Consider the following 23,714-nt stretch of genomic DNA (forward strand, 5'->3'; position numbering starts at 1 on the left):
TTCCTATACATATATACCTACAATAAATTTTAATTTATAAATTAGGTATAGTTAGAGATTAACAACAACAACTAATTGTGATGATATACTATCATAAAAGTGAATATGGTCTGTCTATCTATCTATCTATCTATATATATGTATATATAGAGAGAGAGAGATTTTTTTTTTTTTTTTTTTTTTTTGCTTTTTAGGGCCATGCTCACGGCATATGAAGGTTCCCAGGCTAGGGGTCTAATTGGAGCCACAGCTGCCAGCCTATACCACAGCCACAGCAACGCAGGAGCCACATCTGCGACCTACACCACAGCTCCTGGCAATACCAGATCCTTAACCCATTGAGCAAGGCCAGAGATCGAACCCACAACCTCATGGTTCCTAGTCGGATTTGTTTCCGCTGCGCTCCAATGGGAACTCCTTTTGCCAAGTATCTTATTGTACTGTACTGACCTGTCTTCTTGTAATGATGTGAGATGATAAAATGCCTATGTGCTGAGATGAAGTGAGGCGAGTGATTAAGGCATTGTGATGTAGTGTTAGGCTGCTGTTACATCAGACGGAGGATCATTGAGCCAATATTGATGTTGATGGTTAGGGAATCCCAGGTTAGAGTAGGGTGAGGTGACAAGAAATTTCATCACACTGCTCTGAACAGCAAACAATTTAAACCTCATGACTTGTTTATTTCTGGAATTTTTCATTTAATATTTTCAGACAGATTAACCCTGTATAACTGGAAAGTAAAACTACAGATAAGGGGGACTACTGGATTCAGTTTACTTGTTTTACTTAATCTTTTTAAGCCACTTAAATAGAGCTCTTTTACAAATTAATTTTGGCAATACCATTCAGAGGTGGAAAATTCAGTACACTGCATGACAAACACAGACACACATAGACAGTCATAAATAGGGACCTTTTGGGTTCCATTTTTAAATTACTGCTGTGAATCAGGTACAATAAAACAAAATTTCACTAGTTATTAAAAAAGGTTGGATTTAAGTTGTTTTCTGGTAGATGGAATAAGTTGTTTATCCGCTCAAATGGCTAAAGCTTTTTAGTATATTTGTGAAGATACTTAAAATTTTTTTGTCCACCAGAGTTTCAGATGACCTTTCTCTTTTGTTCATCATCTGATGAGACTTACCTCCCTGAAGTTTGTAGAACATTTATATCTCAGAGGTAAAGGGAAAGAATGCAAGTTCTTAAAAGGACTTTTGCTTCCTAAGTCCAGAATTTCCACAATACTTTTGAGATAAATAGGGGAGGTTTTAGGATTGGTTAAAGAAATAGGTGGACTTTGAACTGCTCTAGAGCAGCAAGTTCCTAGTTTTGCAAAAATTTGTAAGATAAGGACAGTTCTCACTTCCTCAGAGAATTGGGTTGCAGCCTAAACGACATTATAGTTTGAGCCATCTACATGATCCTTAATTTTTTTTTTCTTTTAAATATTAGAAGATTCTAAGATGGAGATCAGAAGACTTCTGTGTTCTGGATTTAGAGCTCTTCGCCTTTGGAATGTTTTAGTAAATCCTTTCACTAAAGGCTTTAGAGGGTTTTTCTTTCCCTCCGGGTACTAAGTATTTGTATTTTGGCTTAAGGGAAGAGGCCTAGAAAAAAAAAAAATCCCCTTCAGGTCTGAATATCAGCTTCAAGTTTTTTGTTTGTTTGTTTGTTTTGCTTTTTTAGGGCTGCAGCCAAGGCATATGGAGGTTCCCAGGCTAGGGGTCCAATCAGAGCTACAGTTGCCCGCCTACACCACAGCCACAGCAACACTAGATCCAAGCCACATCTGCGAACTACACCATAGTTCACAACAACACGGGATCCTTAACCCACTAAGTGAGGCCAGGGATTGAACCTGCAACCTCATGGTTCCTAGTCAGATTCGTTTCCGCTGAGCCACAATGGGAACTCCTAGCTTCCAGTTTGTTTCACCAACTTTTGACTACAGAGCTACTTAAAAAACATCTTCTAAACTACCTTGTCAGTTTTCATTAGGGACAAACAGTAAATATTTCTTCAGTATCGAACAACCCCTTGTATTTAAAAGGTATTCCCAAAGAGGGTACAAAAAATATTTTATTTTCTTCTCTTTCTTGGGAACTATAGACAGAGGTCCAGGGAGCTGACTCTGGTAAGAATTTTCACCCTTAGTTGGCTTCTGCTATTTTTCCCAGGAACCCACCTACAGGTTCCAAGTGGGGTTTAAAACAGAGGGTGTAGGAGTTCCCGGTGTGGCACAGTGGGTTAAGAATCCAACAGCAGTGATTCTGATCATTGTGGAGATGTGGGTTCAATCCCAGGCCTGCTGCAGTGGGTTAAAGGATCTTACATTACTGCAGATGTGGTGTAGGTCACAGCTGTGGCTTGGGTTCAGTCCCTGGCCTGGGGAACTTTCATATGCTTCAGGTGTAGCCGTTAAAAAAATAATAAAATAAAATAAAATAGACGGTATACCTCCAGTGTCTACCAGAATCTGGCAGGTTTTTTTTTGGTCTTCTTGCTATTTCTTTGGGCCGCTCCCGCGGCATATGGAGGTTCCCAGGCTAGGGGTCAAATCGGAGCTGTAGCTGCCAGCCTACACCAGAGCCACAGCAACGTGGGATCCGAGCCGCGTCTGCAGCCTACACCACAGCTCCATGGCAACGCCGGATCGTTAACCCACTGAGCAAGGGCAGGGACCGAACCTGCAACCTCATGGTTCCTAGTCGGATTCGTTAACCACTGCGCCACGACGGGAGCTCCTGGCAGGTTTTTTCATTAATTTTAATTTAGTTTCCCTTAGCTATTTAAGGGAATAATGTAGCAATTTACTAAACAATCCCTCAGAATCTCATCCACTCTGGGAGGGACCTGTAGAGGGGCCCTCCTTTGAAGGTAGATTTGAGGGTGTCTATTAAGACCACTGACTTGGTGGGCTTTTGTTTCTGGTCCTGTTATCTCTTCAGAGTAGAAAGACACTTCAGACCGGATTTCTAGAATGAGCACGCAAAAAAGGATAGAGGGGAGCAATGCTAGTAGTTAGTTACACCAGTTTTATGGTCTCTTGTTTTGGGTACCTTCTGTGTCTTTAATTTTTCATTGGCCTGTTTGTAATGAATCTTTCAATGAAGCTATTTTGGAATTTTGAAGCCTTTTTTTTTTTTTTTTTTTGGTCCTTTAGGGCTGCACCTGCAGCATATGGAAGTTCCAGGCTAGTGGTTGAATCAGAGCTACAGCTGCGGGCCTACGCCACAGCCACAGCAGCACCAGATCTGAGCTGTGTTTGCAATCTACACCACAGCTCATGGCATTGCTGGATCCTTAATCCACTGAGCAGGGTCAAGGATCAAACCCGCACCCTCATGGATACTAGTTGGGTTGGTTACCCCCTGGGACACAATGGAACTCCTGGAATTTTGAAGACTTTTGGAGTCTTCTGTATGCCAATTAAAATAGGCATCCCATTCTTTTTTTTTTTTTTTTTTTAAAGTATGGGAACCTTTGCTTCTAAGTGTACTTCTTAAATGATCTTATCTAATTGGAACATTCCTCATAATGGCCATTGTAATTACAGATTGTCTTTAGTAACACTTGGCCATTTTTTTTTTAATATTTGTAGCTTCCAGGACCATAGGTCTTAGATGTGAGATAAGCAGGTGTACCAGATGGTGGAGCACTTAACTCTGAATTTTAAGGATCCAGTTTATTGCAGCTAAGCCTTTTTGGGTTTTGGGGACCCAGATTAATATCTAAGAAGGATGTTCCATGGGAATGGGGATTGTGTGGTGTTTGACAGTGAATCTTGTGTCTCAGAAGTCTTCTTGAGGTTGGTAGATGATCTAGTGTCAAGCTAAAACCCTGCTCTGTGATAAGCTTATTTGAACACAGGAATCCTTGAGTTAGGTTGAGAGTATTTTGATCACCTTTTAAGTGTTCCACCTATGCCTTTGCCCACCCATTTTTGCAGTGTTTTGGCATCTGAGATTCCTCTTAGTGGTAGCTTTTATTCACACAAAATAAGAGAAACACATGCATCTTACTGGCAGTAACCAAAGGATGTTTCTGTGTCTCAGCCAATTGGTGGCCCTGTGGATACAACCACCAATTCCTGCCATGGGACCTTGGCCTGGGTAAAGGATAGACCCAGCAGACCTCAAGAAGTGGAGACTGAGGATAAGGGCTCCACAAATATGGGGAACTAATAGTTCCTACATGGATCATGGGACAGAATCAAGGCCTGGGGTTTTCCACCGTTTAGTTGATCATTGTGGTCTGAAATAAAGGCTGGGGGCTTGAGCTCTAGGCAGAAGAGTCTGCTAGCTCCAGCTGACCTGCCCTGTATTGGAAAGCCAATTAGATTGGGAGCTCTACTGAAAGAGAGCAGAGCTCAGAACTGAGAGGAACTTACCTGTGGCCCTCAGAAACAGTAAGAGAGACAGAACTCAAAAGGATTTGCAGGTGCCACACCTGGGTTTCTCATCCTTAGAGTTGTTAGACATCTCCATCAGTCCTATTGAAACCATACATGTCAGATTGAGACTGTAACCCATGGGCTGGGACTCCAACCCAGTTAAAACTCAGATTGGAACTTGAACCCACACAGTGGGACTCTAACCCAACCAAGGCTCATATTGGGACTTGAACTCATGGGCTAGGACTCAAACCCAGCCAAAACCCAGACTGAGACTTGAATCCACTGTTTTGTAATTACAGTCACACACCTGGTCCCAAGACTTATTGAAGTTCATGTTTTTTATGTCTTAGTAAAAAAGGAATTCAGCAAGAGGCAAAGTGATAGGTAAGAAGTAGATTTATTTAGAGATGGACAAAGTGTGGGCTGTCTCAAAAGGTGGGAGAGCATCCCTGGGAGAAACACACTCCACAGACAGAGTGTGGGCCATCTCAGAAGGTGAGAGGTGAGAGGGCAAGAGGCCCAGAATTTTGGGGTGGTTAGTTTTTATGAGCTGGGAAATTTCATAGGCTAATGAGTGGGAGTATTATTCCAACTATTTCTGGAAGGGGTGGGGGTTTCCAGGAACTGGGCCACTGCCTACTTTTTGGCCAGTTGGCCTCAGAGCTGTTCTGGTGCCTGTGAGCATGTCATTCAGCTAATGTGTTACAATCCTGAGCATGTAATGAAACTCAAGGTCCACTGGAAGTCAAATGATATGCCATGAGACCTAGTTGGTTCTAACCAGTTTTTGTCATATCCTCAAGGGTAATGTCATTCTGTTAAGGGTTGTGTCTTGCCCCCTTCCTTCCTATTTCACTATTACTGCTATCAAATCTGTTAAAACTCAAAATTCAGCTGAGTAAGCTTAAAGGTCAAATTTGCTTTATTCAACAATTCATGTGTCGCCATCATCCCATCTAGCAAATAGAAAGGAGTTCCAAAATGCTGCAGAGAAGTAAATGTGTTTAAAGACAGTCATCAAGAAAAGAAAGGATTATTTCAGCCAAGGTCACCTTCCTTTGGGAGAAGGCAGGGGTCTATCTGGTAGATTACCTCACTAGTGTTGACCAAGAAATTCCAGACCAGCTGGTTAAGATTACAGTCCTAGGAGAGGCTGAAACTGCAGTTAGGTTAATTATAAAGTCCTGGTTTGCTTATGTGGGGTTTAGCATAAGTGACTCCATTTTGGGCCTGCTGTCTCTTTTTTCATACCTTTAAATCTTCTCTGTTGTACCTCCCTCTCCTTTAGCTGGTTGGGTTTCCATCTGGGTCCTCTAAACTATCATTTCTGCTCTTCAGTAATCAGCAGGGCAATTTTTACTGTCTTTTGCTGTTAAAAATTTTCTTAGTGTGGGGAGTTCCCATTGTGGCTCAGTGGAAATAGACCCAACTAGTATCCATGAGGATGGAGATTAAATCCTTGGCCTCACTGAGCGAGTTAAGGATCCGGCATTGCCGTGAGCTGTAGTGTAGGTCACAGACACAGTTTGGATCCTGCATTGCTGTGGTGGTGGCGTAGGCCAGTAGCTACAGCTCCGATTCATTGCCTAGCCTGGGAACTTCCATAGGCCGCAGGTGCAGCCTTAAAAAAGAAGAAAAGAAAAGAAAAAGAGAAGTAAGAGCAATTTTCTTAGTGTGACTTCTCCTTCATTTGACTTTGAATTTCTAACTTAAACTATGACTCCCTTGTTCCAAGGTAGTTAATTGTTCACTTTGGTAGTAAATACTTGGCAGTATCATGATTTTGCTTATTACAAGTCACAGGGTGTATTAATACACATGTTATATTAAATATAATTCTCCCTTACCATAGCACCATTAACACATTTGTTATCCTTACTCTATTTTCTTTTTCCCATTTATTTTAGTTTTTCAAATAGGCAGTCTATCCATGATTTAAAAAAGCAAAACAGTGGAGTGATTCTACATTAAAAGGTTTTGCTCCCATCCATTTCATCCATCTAATTTCCTCTATTGTCTTACATGTCCTTACAGAATAAACTGTCTTTTGGCAAATATATATATATATATATATATACGTATATATATATATATGTATATATATATATATATATTTTTTTTTTAGTAAAAAATTTTTCTTATTGAAGTTTTTCACAATGTTGAGTTAATAACATATTCCTAATTCCTCTTTTTCTTAGTAAAATCTGTTTTGCTTTTATAAAGTCTTTGATTAATTATCATTGTTCCCATTTTGTCCAAATCTGCTTTATATGTGCTTTTCTTGACATGGTACTGATACACTAAATTAATGTTATTTATTATAGGCTAGAGAAATGATTTTGTTTCCTTCTATATTGATGCATTTGAAGTACACACCTATTCCTTTCATCATTAAATGTGTTCACTAAATGTGTTCTGAACTTATTATCTCTTATCTAAATTGAGTTGCAGCCTCCAGAATGGTCTCCCTGCTTCCAATTTCATCAATCCTTTATTTTGTTCCAGTAATTATTGTTACACTCTGGCTTTAAAACCATCAATGGTCTGCATTGCATGCTTCCCTTCCTTTGCTCTTGCTGTTCCCTGTGAGTTGCTGTTTCTTGGCCTTTTGAAGTGGTGAACCTGCAGAAGCCCTTTAAATTCCAGGTCACATGCCTGTGTGACGCCTCTGAACTCTTGTCAGACAAACAAAGTTCTTGGCTCCTCCTCTTGTGTTCCAATAGCCTTTCTAAATTCCTCTGAATTCCCCTGGCACAACTGAATAGTAAATGATAAAAAGAAGAATGCATCAACAGTACAGCTCTTAGACAAATACTGTTGCTTTTTTCTATTTTACTTGAGCTTAACATGCAGTTGGAGTTGAACCTGAGGTACATGAATTAATGATAATTCATTTATTGTAATTGATATAATTGTCCCCCATTTTAAAAAGCGCTGTCATGCTCTTTTCCCTGCACTCTGAACAGATGTTAAAGAATATTTATTTATCTGCTACCTTTATCATAGCAGATTTATTGGCAATAGCATGTATATTGCACACAGATGAATTGGCTCATCTGCATGCCTTCAGATTTACTCAGTCTGTTTAGATGTGTAAACATGGGTCAGTGATACTCCTTGATGTATACAAAGTAGAAATCTTGTCTGTATGTCTCTTTCATAGGTACCATATGCTGTATATCATACATACCATATGTAATGTGTTGTGAATATATATCATGAAATAGTTTTGGCACCATCTCTAGAGTCAGAAAGTCTGGGTTCATTCCCTAGCTCTGTATTTACCAGGGGTGTGACCTTAGACAAGGTACTCCCTTCATCTGAAAAACTGTAATAACACTACTGCCTGTCCCATGGCAGTGCTGTGAGGATTAAATGAGATGCTAATGTTAAATGAGATAATACATGTTAATGGCTGACAGTGGTGAACCTACATAGTGAATATGGCACCTAGGAAATGTGTGGTACATCTGTATGGAACAGTGGAGAATTCAATTCCCAACTCTCATTCGCAGCAGTACTGACAGGTTGCTCTCAGATCCTGAACTGAGTGCTGCAGAAAGCCCTTTGGCTGACAAGAAGGCTCCAGGGAGTGAGCGTGCTATGGAGAGGGCTGCAGCTGCCCAGCAGAACAGTGAAAGGGCCCGCCTTGCCCCACGGCCATCATATGTCAACATGCAGGTAATGAAAAAAACATGGGAAAGTCTTCCAAACGTCGGGTGCCTGGATTGGGGAACTGGGAATTCAGTGAGCCTTTAGCAGTAGAGCAGAAATTTGGTTTTCCTTCTGCGTGCTAGTCAGAATTAAATTTAAATATATATGGAGTAGTTAGAATTGGTTCTGCTATAAACATTAAAAATGAAATGTAGGATTTAGTTTAAGTGAGAAGAATTCTTTAAAATATAATGTTAATTTTTTTAATATATTTTTTTTATTTTCCCACTGTACAGCAAGGGGGTCAGGTTAAAATATAATGTTAAAATGACATAACATGATCTGTGTCACTGTGTCTTATGCAAATGATATTTTTCATCTGTTGCTTAAAAAATTTAGACAGTTGTGAGAGCTGTTATTTCTAAACATTACTGCCTCATGACATAGTCTTGGATAAATAGATATAATATTTTTCTATCTGTGAAATGGATATGATAAATTTGGTGTCTTTTAGACAATTGTAAAAATAATGTGAAACTTTAGTTTTTTGAAAGTAGGTGCTAAGTATTATTGATGATTATGTTGGTTCACAGATTCTTATGATTATTTTAAACAATTTCCTCACAGGGATTTTCTCTGTATCCATTTTCAAAGTATTAGGCTAATTACTCAGACTATTTAATCATGAAATTCAGAAATCTGATTTTCATATAGTATGAAAGATAAGGGTTTTGTACTTTTAGAGATGCCTGTAAACATTTGATTTCAGTAACAGAGCTACTGGGTAAATTTTCCTGCTTCATAGTAAGAGATTTATCATCCCACCCCCACCTCCAAAAAAGAGACAAACGTCACAAAATCCTAGAAATAAAGAAGTTGTTAGAGGAGTTCTAACAGTCATGCACTGGGTTAAGAATCCAACTGCAGCGGCTTGGGTCACTGCAGAGGTTTGATCCTTGGCCTGGCGCAGTGGGTTAAGGACCCAGTGTTGCCAGAGGTAGGTGTAGGTTGCGGCTGTGGCTCAGCTTTGATCCCTGGCCCAGGAACTTACATATGTTGCAGGTGCAGCCAAAAATAAAGAAAAAAAAGTGGTTGTCAGAGATATGTCAAAGAAACTAATTCATGGACCTAAACTATACTTCCACAATTCCAATAAAAACTGCAGTACAGACCTTCTTGTCTGTTCTTATAATCCTTTGCATTTGAATATTTTCATGAGTTTTTAGATGAATGCTTTTACAAAAGCCATGGCCTTTTTTTTTTTTTAAATAAAGTGCAAAGTTTAAAAAGGAAGACATTTATTATGTTTTCTCTGGTGGATTTTCAGTTACTATCAATTAAAGTTCTCTTATTTAAGAAATGTCAAATTCCTTTATGATCCCTTTATGGTTTTCATCCATCTTGTGATTCATGTCTTTCCATCAGGTTTATACCTACAGGGAACCATTGTCATGTTCCTTTCTTTTAGGATGGATGAGAATGTTCTTGGTGATAGAGTTTGAACTTAAGTAGATGTATTTATCCCATTGGTGAAGAGATAACTCTTAAAAGCACTAAGAAGTCAATGATATTATACATGAAATATTGAAAATATCCCTGATTCCTTAAGCTAAAGATGATCTCTGTCTCCTGATGGTTCTTGGACTTTTGAATCTCCAACTGTCTTTCACATTTACCTCACTTTCTAATTTTGTGGTTATTTCTTTTATGCATCCCTGCTAAGATGTATGTGCTTTGAGGGTATAGGTAATTTTTGATTCATTGTTGCATTCATCCACAAAGTGCAACACAGTCTCTGTAACAGGAAGGCATTCAATAAACATTTATTGAACAAGTGAATTTAGAATCTCCCCACATCTTGCCCTTGACTTTAGTCAGTAAAAGTTCATTTTAACTCCAGAGCCCTTCTAGATCTAGGATTTCAAAAACATTATCAAACTGTGTGAGCTAAAAACTGACTCTTCCAATTTTCTGCCATGTTCTTTCTAGTTTGTCTAGGCCAGCCCATTTTCTTCTATGAATTTATCCCAATCATTTGTAGCATATTTCACTTTCCAAAGTATCCTATTTCCGACCATAAATTATATAGACACCCTACACATGATCGTATAGTCCTTCTGGGAGAAAGATCAAAAAGAACTCTTGCCCACTGGTTCTTGACCCTCCTGGTAGGCCTTGGAGACATTCTTAAATAAAGTCCAAGCCAGTTCCTAAACTGGGGAGTTGAGAACACTGGGTTAGCATTTGAGATGTAGCCATATCTGTACTACTTTCTTCAAAACAACCTCCGTTGGGTCCTATGTAGACCTGACTGTGTCATAGTCACTTATTCAACATAAATGGGAAGAGTAAATGGTGCCTTCCTAGTTCTGGGCAATAAAAGATAACTAAGTTTTTAAATTTAGATTTATATTTTTGTTTAGGCTTAATTTTAATCTCTCGCTTATGTCATTATAAATTAAGTAGATGTTTGTTATTTATGTCACTTCAAAAGCAAGGACTATGCCAGTTAGGTTAAATAATGTTCATACCACTTCAGTCCATGCTTTACCTAAATGAAATGAAGACGGGATTTTGAGAAACAAAGGAGGCCAGTAATGGAGTCCCTGAAAGCATTTTGATAATGCATTGTTTTGAAACGTAGCAAAAGTATTATTAGGTTATTTACTATTCTTTAACATATATTGTATGCTGTGTTAAGTATTCATAGTAAATAGGAAGTTTGTTTCCTTTTGAAGGAAAATTTCTAATTCTTGTCACTGTCATGACTTAAAGTCAGAAGTGTAATATATTATGTATGTATGTATGTATTTTGGCTGTACCCACAGCATATGGAAGTTCTTGGGCCAGGGATTGAACCTGTGCTACAGCTATCAAATGCCAGGTCTTGAACCTACTGAGCCACAAGGGAACACCAGAAGTAGTATTTTGTTATTCTAATTAATTAGTTTTGAAAATATGTTTTGCTCAGATTACTATAACCTATCACCTTATGGTGCAGAGCTTAGCATGTGTCCCAGCCAGGTTGATGGACTGTAGTCAAAACCTTTGTTCTCTAATCATGGGATATTAGTATGATATTTAGATGGACTGACAATAAAAGTATTTTGTCTCGTTTTATTTTCAGGCATTTGACTATGAACAAAAGAAGCTATTAGCAACCAAAGGTATGTAAAATGTTAATATTCTGTACTTTGATTTTTTTTTCTTAGGGCCACACCCATGGCATATGGAAGTTCCCAGGCTAGTGGTCAAATTGGAGCTACAGCTACTGGCTTACACCATAGCCACAGCAATGCCAGGTCTGAGCAGCATCTGTGATCTACACTGCAGCTCATGGCAATACCGGATCCTTAACCCACCGAGCAGGGCCGAGGATCAAACCTGCGTCCTTATGGATGTTAGCTGGGTTCATTACTGCTGAACTGAGAACTCAAACCTTCATAAAAAGAAACCCAGACTGTTTAGATTCAAGTTGCGCAAACTCTGTTGAGATTGAATAGATTAGCATTAGATCCATTAAGAAATAAGGTAATTATTTAAAAATTTACATTACTTTGCAAAGAATGTTTTATGAAGGTATTTTAAGGCATTTGGTGTTAAGAAATAATATTCAGTGATAATTTCTTTACATATATCAAGGAAACAATACTCATCAATATTTAAGAAATACATTAAAAATACCAAGTGTTTTGTTTTATGTTCTGTTTTCCAAAGCTATGTTAAAGAAACCAGTGGTGACAGAGGTCAGAACACCCACAAATACCTGGAGTGGCCTCGGGTTTTCTAAATCCATGCCAGCCGAAACCATCAAGGAGCTGAGAAGGGCCAACCACGTGTCCTATAAGCCCACCATGACAACCACTTTTGAGGTTCGTAGAGTCCCATCCTACCCACTCTTCCTGTCTGATCTCTCAGCAAAAGAGAACAGTCATCTCCCCCCTCCCACTCTGTTTACATAAGGACGAGTCATTCATGGTGATTTGTTTTCATTTCTATTCCTGTAAACCTATTGCTGTGAAATTGATACAGTCTACTATATTATGATCTTTTACGATCAGCTGTGAAGGAGATGGAAATTTGGATAAATGTGTTTTTTGTTAGGGAGAAAGCGTGCTAATGATAGAGCAGGGCTGAGATTAAGCAAAGGACAGATGTAATGTTCCATTAGAAATGGATAAAGATTCCTTTATCCAGGGGTATCACTAGCAAGCCCACCTTAGGGGGAAAGGACACATATTCAACAAAAACAAGTCCTCAGAGTGTATGAGTTAAAAAATTCAGTGTGTTCGCATGTGCCAGGAACACAGCAGGAAGTGTCACAAACAAGAGCTCTGAAATGTTATGTTTCCCAGATGTTTGCTGTGCGGCTCTGGGTGAGACTGGGAAGCTGGCACCCTCCTTGCCTGGAAAAGGGAGCCAGGGCTCCATGCTCATTGGCCAGGCCATATGTGACTCATTCTCCATTTTCAATTGGAGAATGTCAGATTTGGGCTCTGAGCCATTTGCATGTGGAGGAGGAGTTAGAGGGAGCATGCATACAGTACAGGAGTTGGGGGGGCTGTGCTAACCCAAATGGGAATGAAAATGATTAATCCAAGAATCACACTGTTCAACCACAACACTGTAGGCTGAAAAACAAATACCAGTTAAGGGTTTCACAAATGTTAGTCTAATAACTAGCATTTGTAGATTGACCTTCTTTTCTCCACCCATTTTCTTAGTAATAAATTAGACTGTTGATGAAAGGCAAAAGTAAACATGCGATTTCTTTTCTTTGTCTCTTTGAGTAAGTGAAAAAGAAAATACTACTGAAATACTAAAAAGAACAGTCTCCTGTGAATTTCATTGTCAGACTTACAGTAGCCACCTAGCAGGCTGTATTTAATGATTGAAGTTACTGCCAGCAGCTAGGATGTAGGAACCATTATGAAAAATTTGAAGCTCTAGGAGGTACACTCCCCTTTCTGCCATTATAGCTTCAGGAGAAAATACGCATCTCCTTTCATTGCCAGAGACCCTAAAAACTGCTGTGTTAATTCTTAGGCTGCCATGGATGTACCTGCACTTGGCCACTTTGCTCACCTTTGCTTTTGGTGGAGTGTTTGGTGGTTGACGGGGTTTTGTGGTTTCAGAGATGAAATACTTTGCTTTGGAAATGCTCGTTAGGTTTCCTTCTACGAGACCAGTAGTATGACAGGTTGAAATGATGATTATTCTAATAATGTAGCTGTCAAGTGCAAAGGCTATGAGGTCTGACAGCCACCACTGACACATGGACAGCCTCGATGAGTGACTTCAGCCCTCTGAGCCCATTTTCTCATGGGAGTTGTTTCGAGGCTGACATCTGAGAGGGCATCCCGTGCTTAGCATGTGTGCAGGAAGTTCTCAGTGATAGCAGCTACTATTATTTCCACTGAAGAACTTTACCCTGAAACCAAGAAACCAACAGCCTGATAAAAAATGTGATAATGTATATAAATGTTTATTGCTGGGACAATTTCTGCATATTCAAACTAGATATGCTTTTTGTATTCAGAGGAATACCTTAGAGTGTTATATGAACACATAAGTTGCTAATAATAACATTAAATCACGTTCATTTTTTGGTGGTTTTTGAGGTACATTTTCATCCATAAGTTAGCTTATTTGATCCCTTAATCTCCCAGTGAAGAAAAGGGGCCCAGATCAGTTAAATGTCTTTCTTTCCTTTTTCTTTTCTTTTCTTTCTTTCTTTTCTTTTTTTTTGGTCTTTTTAGAGCCGCATTAGCGGCATATGGAAGTTCCCAGGCTAGGGGTATAATTGAAGCTGTAGCTGGCGGCCTTCACCACAGCCACAGGGATGTCAGATCTGAGCTGCACCTGTGACCTACACCACAGCTCACAGCAACACCGGATTCTTAACCCACTGAGCGAGGCCAGGGATGGAACCCATGTCCTCATGGATATTAGTCAGGGTTGTTACCAATGATCCATGATGGGAACTCCGTTAAGTGTCTTTCCTGAGGTCATCGTAGTGGGTATCAGAGAGAGCTTGAACTTGTTTGGCAAAATTTCTTTTTTTTTCTTTTTTTTATATTACTCAATGAATTTATTACATTTGTAGGTGTACAATGATCATCACAATCCAATTTTATAGGATTTCCATCCCACAACCCCAGTGTATCCCCCCACCCCCCAACCTGTCTCCTTTGGAAACCATAAGTTTTTTAATGTCTGTGAGTCAGAATCTGTTCTGCAAAGAAGTTCAGTTTGTCCTTTTTTTCAGATTCCACATGTCAGTGAAAGCGTTTGATGTTGGTGTCTCATTGTATGACTGACTTCACTTAGCATGATAATTTCTAGGTCCATCCATATACACAATGGAATATTACTCAGCCATTAAAAGGAATGAAATACCGGAGTTTTAGCAACATGGATGGACCTAGAAATTATCAGGCAAAATTTCTTTATACTCCTCTTCCTAATGGTTTAAATTAAGGTACATAGCAAAGGTGATATATAAATGCTTTAGAACCATGTTGCCACACTTGAAAGGACATAAGCACCTGTTTGAAAATGCAGATTCTTCCCCCCTAGGTCTCACTCATCAGGGAGGGACCCAGCAGGAATTAGTAATCTGAGTTGTCAGCAAAGGCCTAGTCTGCTGCTGATGCAGGCATCCTTCTGGAAACATTGCTCTACAGCGATGTAACACTGAGGGGAATGATACAGAAACGACGTCAGAACCTGAGAGGCTCTTCTGCTTGTCCAAGGACTTTCCATGGGCAGGAATATGTGGGTCCTGACTCAGTGGCTGAACCCTGTCCTTTGGCTGTCTTGGGCCAGCTTTTTCTACCTTCCTGGCTAATGTCTTAACAACTCAGTCACATTGAAAGGGGGGGAGGGGAGAGGATGTGACTGTGACAAGCTCAATCAGCGCAAGGATATTCACCATGTAACCTGCTTTTAGTCACAGCCCCTTATTTTATTTTATTTTTTGGCTTTTTAGGGCTGCACCCATGGCATATGGAGGTTCCCAAGCTAGGGGTCAAATCGGAGCTGTTGCTGCTGGCCTATACCAGAGCCACAGCAACACCAGATCCAAGACGTGTCTGCGACCCACACCACAGCTCATGGCAATGCTGGATCCTTAACCCACTGAGTGAGGCCAAGGATCAGACCTGCATCCTCATGGATACTAGTCTGATTTGTTTCTGCTGAACCATGATGGGAACTCCTATAGCCCCTTTAAACACTGCTGATGAAGAGATATAACCGAACTTTCTTTGGCATGGGGTTCTAGATTCTCCCTGGTGTAGGACTTGAACTTTTCTTCATGCATCCCAAATCCACTGAAAGGGGTGAAAGGCCCCTTTCATAGCATGATCCTGTATTCTGAAGCAGTTGCTATCTGCATGTGTGTTCCTTTTTTATTCCACTATAGCTCAGAGGGATTAATGACTGGGCAATTAGTGAGGATTGCTTCTTTGGGCTGGAACATAGGGACAGGGTGGGTTTGAAAAGGACCTGGGGGAAAGTGGAGAGAACTTAAAATTTTTTATTAAAAGATTGACCATATCTCTGCTGTAGTACTATTTTTAAATTACAGGATAGCAGCTAGAAACACTTTTTCCTTATTCTTTTTCAAAGAAAAACAAAACCAAATAGACAAGTAGAAGGCTGCTCTAGAAAAGCACGTTTAGCCAGTAGGTCCTGATGGGTATGAACTATTTGATGTGTGGGGGAATGAGGCACATGAGTTCCCTGCTCTAGGAAGCTTCCTTTTAAGGCAAGAAATTGATGTTCTGAGCACCTTGTTCAATTACTGAGAAACCAGATTTGAGCAGTTGTTTCCAGTTTAAGGCAGTTTTGAGAAATGAACCTTTCCAAAGGACTCCTTTAGATAAGAGGCAGGTAGCTTGAGGCTTATTTTTGTTTTCTTCAAGACTCAAAAGCATGACCCTATCCACTTGATGATATAACGGGACACCATAGGTCAAGCAAAAGTATGCTTTGACCTGCAACATTTCTGTCACATCAGCAGAACTTCAAAAGGTTTTGGATTTTCCTTTTCTTTTCGCCACTCTTAAAGGTATTTGGAATGGTTACATATTCTCTGGAGCAAAATAAAACCTGCATTGGGAATCAAAATAAGGTTTTTAATTCCCCCAGCACTAAGAGCAATGAGGTGGTCTGGTTATTGTAGATCTTAAAAATCTGAGCATGGAGGTGAAATGCTCTTTGTGATACTTTAGTTAGTAGATAACGAACCAGTAGATATCACAAGATGATGTTTACCTGATGTTTTTAGAAAACATTGTGTTTAGCCAGATCTGACTAGCTGTGTGAATTAAGTCAGCTTAGATCTTACTTGAATGGGTTTTTACACTCAAAAAGAGTTTATATGCAAAAGTTTTAAAATATACATAATGATCTCATGAATGCTTCTGGTAATTTCCAATTTTGAGTATGTTCTTTTTTCCCTTGCTGCATGGGGATTTATTTGGTTGAAGTATAATGTTAAAGATGGTTTTAATTTTTAAAAAGCCATTTTTGGGGTCTCTGGAGCCTTCCTTTCCCTGTATCCCTTCCCAAAAGTCATCCCTTAGATGTAAGAAAAGGTATCTATGAGACCCAGCAATTCTGCAAATATTTATTGTTAAGCATCTCTGTATTTTAGACACAATTCTAGGCACTAGAGATACAATGCTTGATACATTTTAAACTTTTAACTTTTTAAAATTAAAGCGTAGTTGATTTGCAATGTTGCATCAATTTCTGCTGTATAGAAAAGTGACTCAGGCACACATACAAATATGTAATGCTTCACGAATTTGCATGTCATCCTTGCTCAGGGGCCATGCTAATCTTCTCTGTATTGTTCCAGTTTTATTATATGTGCTGCGGAAGTGAGCACTTGAATACAGATTCTCACTTCCATATATAGAGCTTTCTTTTTGGTGGGTAAAGTATAAAACAAGGAAACAAGAAGGCATTAAGTAATAAAAGTCCCTGATAAATATGAAACAGAGGTTGCATTACATTGGGTAGCCTTAGCTGGCCTTAATGAGCAGATGACATTTAAGCTGAGACCTAGGTGGCAGGAAAGGGCCAGCCTTGTAAAGATCTAGCAAGAGTATTAGGCCTGAGAAGCAGTTGGCATTATCATCTTGAAGCCAGAACAAACTGGTAAGTTCATGGGGGAGCAGAAGGTGGGTAGGATGGTGGAGCACTGAAGACAAGGTTGGAGAGAGAGGCAGAAACTCAATTATGGAGCATCTCAGCCCATGGTAAAGTACTGGAAAAGCCTTATAAGACTTTATACAAGGGCATGATTTGTTCTAATCTTAGTTAAAAAAAAAAAATCAACCTAGGAGTTCCCATTGTGGCTCAGCAGAAACAAATCTGACTAGCATCCATGAGAACTTGGGTTATGGTTATGCTGCTGCGGGATTGAATTGAGTGTGTTTAGTGATATGAACAGTGTTTCTTGATATTACCCAGTCAACATAAAACTTTTCCAAGCAAGGAATCTTAACTTTAATACTGTAGATGTAGTACAAAGTTTGGTATCTGTACTTCAGGGATTAAATAAATGAATAAAGAGTGAATAAATGCTAGTGAAGACTTTGAGATCTTTTAAATTGCTATTTTTGGGAGTTACCGTCGTGGCATAGTGGTTAACGAATCCGACTAGGAACCATGAGGTTGTGGGTTCGGTCCCTGGCCTTACTCAGTGGGTTAAGGATCCAGCGTTGCCATGAGCTGTGGTGTAGGTTGCAGACGCGGCTCGGATCCCGCGTTGCTGTGGCTCTGGCATAGGCTGGCAGCTGTAGCTCTGATTAGACCCCTAGCCTGGGAACCTCCATATGCAGTGTGAGCAGCCCAAGAAATGGCAAAAAGACCAAAAAAAAAAAAAAAAAGCTATTTTTTTTATTGTTGTTGATTTGGGGGAATTAAAAAAGGTGCATTTTTCCAGATGCTTGTACTCTGTTGGAGAGCCCATGTGCTTATTTTCGGGAAGAATAACACAGGGAAGATACCAGAGTCCCCTCTACCTTTCTACTCTGTGAGCCTGGGAGCTCAGTTCCTGTCAAAGCAATGGGTGTAGCTTTGCTGCTTCCCCACCGGTCCTTTTGTGATACAAGGCAGAGAACCTCTGCCCCACCAGATGGAGGATTGCCTTGTGGTCCCCAAATAGGAAACCAGCACCCACTCCTCTACATCTTAGAGGAGTGAATCTTTATACTGGGGGTTCCCAGAACTCCTCTGGGCACCCTAGTCATGAAGGGAAAACACTTCACTGTGTGTATTACCACGTGTCCTTGGTGGCTGGTGGACAAAGGCTAGAGACAAGTACCACAGCTCCTTCTTGAGGATTAGCATTTGTGGGTAACTGCAGTGGCCAGCAATCGAAAGAAATGACAGTAGTCTAATATGGATTCTTTTCTCCTCTGACCTCAGGGAAAGAAATGACAGTGGTCTAATGTGGATTCTTTTCTCCTCTGACCTCAGGAAACCTACCTTATTAAACGTTTCCTTATCTGGCTTTGACTGTTTACAGGGCTCATCCATGTCCCTCTCGAGGTCCAACAGTCGTGAGCACCTAGGAAGTGGAAGCGAATCTGATAACTGGAGAGATCGAAATGGAATAGGACCCGCAAGTCATAGTGAATTTGCAGCGTCTATTGGCAGCCCCAAGCGTAAACAGAACAAATCAAGTGAGCTTTGACTTTTAGTCACACTTTTAGACGTTATTAGCTTGGAATTTGTTTATTTGGTTTTGGGCGTTGTTCAAGAATAAACTCTGGACTCCGTGGCTTCAACTGTTTTGTATTACTCACATGCCACCTCCTCTGAGAAGCCTTCCCTATTTTTCCCAGTGAAGCAGGCCATGTGGTTCTCTGCTTTCACTGCATTCTGTATATGCTTTCACTCTAGCAGTTGTTGTACTGAAGTACAGTTACTTACTTACATACCTGTCTGTTCCGATAGAATTTGAGCCTCACAAGCCAGGGACTATATTCATTCAGTAAACACTTATTTAGTGCCCACGTGCTAAGCATTGCTTTAGGCTCTGCCTTCTTTCTTCTTTTATTGAAATATAGTTAGCATACAATATTAAGTTAGTTTTAGGTGTACTACCTAGTGATTTTATATTTGCAGACATTATGAAATGATTACTACAATAAGTCTAGTAACCATTTGTTCCTGTATAGCTATTATAATATTATTAACCATATTATTAACCATATTCCCTATGCTGTGTGTTACATTCTTGTGGCTTTATTTCAATTTTGGCTGCCCTTCAGTATATGGAGTTCCCAGGCCAGAGATCAGATCCGAGCCATAGTTGCAACCTAAACCACAGCTGCAGCAATGCTGGATCCTTAACTCACTGTGCTGGGCCAGGGATTGAACCCATGACCCAAGGCTCCCAAGACACCGCTGATCCCATTGTGCCATAGCGGGAATTCCTGGCTTATTTTTTATAACTAGAGGTTTGGACCTCTTAATCCCACTCATCTATTTCATCCCTCCCTGACCTTCTCTCTGGCAGCCACCCATTTGTTCTCTGTATCTATGTGTCTGTTTTCACTTTGTTTTTATGGATTCCATATATAAGTGAGATCATACAGCATTTGCTTTTGTCTGACTTATTTCACTTCGTACAGTATCCTTTATATCCATCCTTGATATTGCACATGGTAAGATTTCATTCCCTTTTATGACTGAGTAGTATTCCACTGTGTGTGTGTGTGTGTGTGTGTGTGTGTATCCCACCTTTTCTTTATCCATTCATCTGTCAGTGGACACTTAAGTTGCTTTCATATCTTGATTATTGTATATAATGCTGTAGTGAACATAGAGATGCATATATCCTTCTGAATTAGTGTTTGTGTTTTCTTTGGGTAAATCCCCAGAAGCGAAATTGCTGGATATGGCAGTTCCATTTTTTATTTTTTGAGGAACCTCCACACTGTTTTCTAGAGTGTCTGCACCAAATTACAGTGCCACTACCAATAGGCTATGGCTTATTTCTTAATTTGTTATTTTTTCCCAGATGTCTAATAGTGTCTGACACCTGCTAAGTGCTCAGTTAATGTTTGTGGAATGAATATGTGAATGAGTCATGCACACACAAACATCAGCATGATGAGGAAAAGGCAGGGAAGTAGAGGAATTGAGCAGAATGCAATCAAGTTAGTATCTTGGACACTAGAAGAAAGTCTGCCCAGTCACCTTTAGCTACCAAAGGTGAGGAGCAGGAGTTTTCACATTTGACAAAATGTAGCTAAATGACATGAAGAGGAACAAGTTTAAAGCCTCAGCTTCGAACAAATATTAAGACTCAGCATGAGTCCAGTGGTAGTGTCTGTAGCAATCCTCACACATCTGTGTAAGTAGGTGAACAGACATGGCTCAACATAGTAATCACAAGAGATGCCCTGAATGCCTTTTTCAGGGTTTTGGACAAATTTGGCATCCTGAAACACATTTCTTGGAGTATTTGAAGACTACTTGGAGAGGGGCACTCTAAGTGAGTGTAGTAAACACTCAGTAACAGCCAGTTGTTACCATCAATCAAGTGGGCTGTGTTGTCAAGAGCCTCAGACTTGAAAAGGCCAATCATGGTGCCGGCCAAGTCTAAATAAGAAAGGACAATCAACTCTTTCTTCCCAAGTGTGCTGTCAGTAATAGCCTGGAGTCTTCCTGTTAGTCCTGAGCTAGATCTTCCACCACTGGCAAGTGGATGGAGCTGAGAGGCAGGCTGTTGCCAGCTGCACATCTCGGGGTAGGAATGATCCTCGTTTTATATTCCAACACAAACCAGCTCTGTGCCTCTCTTCTGTATTCTGTCTCCTTTCCCTTCACTTAACGCTGGATAATTAAAATTGACAGTGCAAGTTAGCTGCATTGAAATTCAGAATTAGGGTTAAGATAGGGGAATCATTAATTAATAAAAAAGATGATTAGAGAAGCACTGTTCTTTGGCCTTTATCAGATATTTTAAGATAGTAAAAGAGAATTTATGTCCTATAAGTAGTTAAGATGAAAGGAAATGTTAAAAAAAATTGGAGTTCCCATCATGGCGCAGTGGTTAATGAATCCGACTAGGAACCATGAGGTTGCGGGTTCGATCCCTGCCCTTGCTCAGTGGGTTAATTATCCGGCGTTGCTGTGAACTGTGGTGTAGGTTGCAGATGCGGCTCGGATCCTGTGTTGCTGTGGCTCTGGCGTAGGCCGGTGGCTACAGCTTCCATTTGACCCCTAGCCTGGGAACCTCCATATGCCGTGGGAGCGGCCCCAAAGAAATAGCAAAAAGACAAAAAAAAAAAAAATTGTGTGCCATAGTAAGTATCAGTAAGAATATTTTTATTTTAAGCAATTTTTTTTCAACTTTTGCTGATGTATATGTTCCCAACATGTGTAAAATATTATCATTTCAACATGTAATCAATGTAAGGACATTTTACATTTTTTTTGTTGTTGTTGTTCTAAGGCTTTAAAATAGTTGTGTTATATTTTATACTTACAGAGCATTTCAATTCCCACAAGCATGTTTCAGGTGTTCAATAGCCATAAGCCACCAATGGCTACTGTACTGAACAATGAAGATTTAGATAATTTTTTTGACACCCTTTTCAAGGTCACCGTGTCTAGGTCAAGGTCACCAATGTCTAGGTTTTCTCCAGGCATCCTTGTTCCACTCGTTGTTCCACTGTAATTCTCAGTAACTGCCTCTTATTTTTTTCTCAAACGAAGTAACTTTATCATTTGGACAGTAAATAATGTGGTCAGCCTGCCTGCCAGTGACTTCCATATTGTCAAGTCCAGTGGTCCCTTCACTATGCTTATCATACTCTGCTTTGTGTCATCCTTGAACCAGTACCCTCCTGGTCATTCCTCCTCAGTCTTTTTTGGTGACTCTGGGGCCTTACCTTCAGTTGGTGGTGTTCGAGGGCTCAGGGCCTCTGGGCTTGGTCCTAGATATTTTTCCCTACACATTCTTCTCACAAGAGATAAAACATCTGTTTTTAAAAGAGAGAAACCTTATCAAGAAATTCCTTCCACTTGAGATATATGCAGAACTTCTCAGTTGGGAGATGAAAACAACCAGAGAAAGTGATTAGTGGCACCCGGTGCAATGCAGAACAAAATTTTTAGATTTGGTAAATGCACTGATCCCAGAGGAGATTACAGGGATCTGATCATCAATCTGGGAATCTCCCCTGAAGCTGCATCTTTGGTATAAGCGGATAGAATTCCCACACATGGATGAGAGTCAGTTGTGCATCAGGGTAGTAGGAGTGGCTACCCAGCTATGCTAGACTCTCCAAAGCAGCTTTTTATTTTTTCCTTTTTAGGTCTGTACCTGCAGCATATGGAAGTTCCTGGGCCAGGGGTTGAATCAGAGCTGCAGCTGCTGCCACAGCCACAGCCACACCGGATCTAAGCCATATCTGTGGCCTACACCACAGCTTGTGGCAATGCTGGATCCATAACCCACTGAGCGAGGCCAGGGATTGAACCTGCATCTTCACAGAGACAACATTGGGTCCTTAACCTGCTGAGCCACAATAGCAACTCCTCAAAGAGCTCTTGAGGAGTATTTGAAAGTACTTTGGTCAAATACTTGGTATGGCTCACTAGTCTGTCACCCAACTGTGCATGTCATTGGGTCTGAGAACCATAGGCAACGTGGAAAAATCTTTGCCCACCAGATCAGTAGAAGAGCCACGGCAAAGCTTGGCATGGCTGTCTTAGAATTCCCCTAAGAGACAGATTTGTTTCTGTTGTAAGTTAAATGCAGGAACTCCAGCATCATTCTTTTCACTTCATATGTTACTCTTAATTTTGGAAGCACTTGGTTTCATGAACTCACTGCCCAATTATATTTTTGAGGGAAATGATATTTATATGTGATAACATCATAGAATTCCTTTGACCACAGGAAAGCACAAGTGTGGATACAGAGGGCTATCTTGCATCCCTGGATTTGCTGTAACTTCCCTTACCTTTATTGCGTTCTAGGAACCCTCCTTCCAATTTCGCATTTAATTCACATCAAATCAGTTTTAAAGAGCAAATGTTTCTGAATGCTCAGGGAGAATATGATTAATGCTTATTAACTACAGAGGCACTGTTGCTGAATTGCTGCCTCCCAAGTGTAACCTTTTAAATGGCAAGAGCCTCCCTGAAAGCAATAACCAGCCTTTCCTTAATGAAAAGCCAATGTTTCAGTAAAAGATTTGCTGTATCTCTGCAGCTACTGCTCTATTCAGCCCCAAACAATGAATCTGAAATATTTGAGTGATTAAAACTTTTAATTAAACCATGTTCTCTCTGGGCATTTAGACTCAAGCCTGTCTCTCCTTTGCCTTTCAGCGGAACACTATCTCAGCAGTAGCAATTACATGGACTGCATCTCCTCGCTGACAGGAAGCAATGGCTGTAACCTGAACAGCTCTTTCAAAGGCTCTGACCTCCCTGAGCTCTTCAGCAAACTGGGCCTGGGCAAATACACAGACGTCTTCCAGCAGCAAGAGGTCAGTCATTATTTATTTATTTTCCCAGGCATCTTTGTTTTGGTTGTGGGTATGACGACCTCTTGAATGAAATCACTCGTTGACCTATGACTGTGCTTTTCCTGAGCATTTATTCAAGTCTCATAGCT

At 40.2% G+C, this 23,714-nt stretch overlaps 1 protein-coding gene and 1 non-coding gene across 28 annotated transcripts in view; one reads left to right on the forward strand and one right to left on the reverse strand.

The window, feature by feature from the left end:
* The window catches only part of BICC1 (BicC family RNA binding protein 1), a 335,849-nt gene that overhangs the window by 300,584 nt on the left and 11,551 nt on the right, over positions 1 to 23,714 (forward strand). For 19 of the 27 annotated variants that reach the window (XM_084996941.1, XM_084996940.1, XM_084996936.1 and 16 more), the window contains 5 exons: positions 7,915 to 8,080; positions 11,181 to 11,220; positions 11,771 to 11,925; positions 18,600 to 18,756; positions 23,426 to 23,586. In XM_084996941.1, coding sequence (XP_084853067.1) covers positions 7,915 to 8,080; positions 11,181 to 11,220; positions 11,771 to 11,925; positions 18,600 to 18,756; positions 23,426 to 23,586 — 679 coding nt within the window. The remainder of the gene's footprint in view (positions 1 to 7,914; positions 8,081 to 11,180; positions 11,221 to 11,770; positions 11,926 to 18,599; positions 18,757 to 23,425; positions 23,587 to 23,714) is intronic. The other 8 variants (XM_084996937.1, XM_084996934.1, XM_084996958.1 and 5 more) reach the window with 1 other exon arrangement.
* On the reverse strand, positions 16,846 to 16,952 carry LOC146396829 (U6 spliceosomal RNA). Its single transcript, XR_014828534.1, has one exon. It is a non-coding gene; the product is annotated as a U6 spliceosomal RNA (small nuclear RNA).

Source organism: Sus scrofa, chromosome 14, assembly GCF_054392235.1.
Source record: "Sus scrofa isolate SSC_HxYL_T2T_F1_AM1 chromosome 14, Sscrofa_HxYL_maternal_Yorkshire_Landrace_v2.0, whole genome shotgun sequence".
In the NCBI taxonomy this organism is placed as follows: domain Eukaryota; kingdom Metazoa; phylum Chordata; class Mammalia; order Artiodactyla; family Suidae; genus Sus; species Sus scrofa.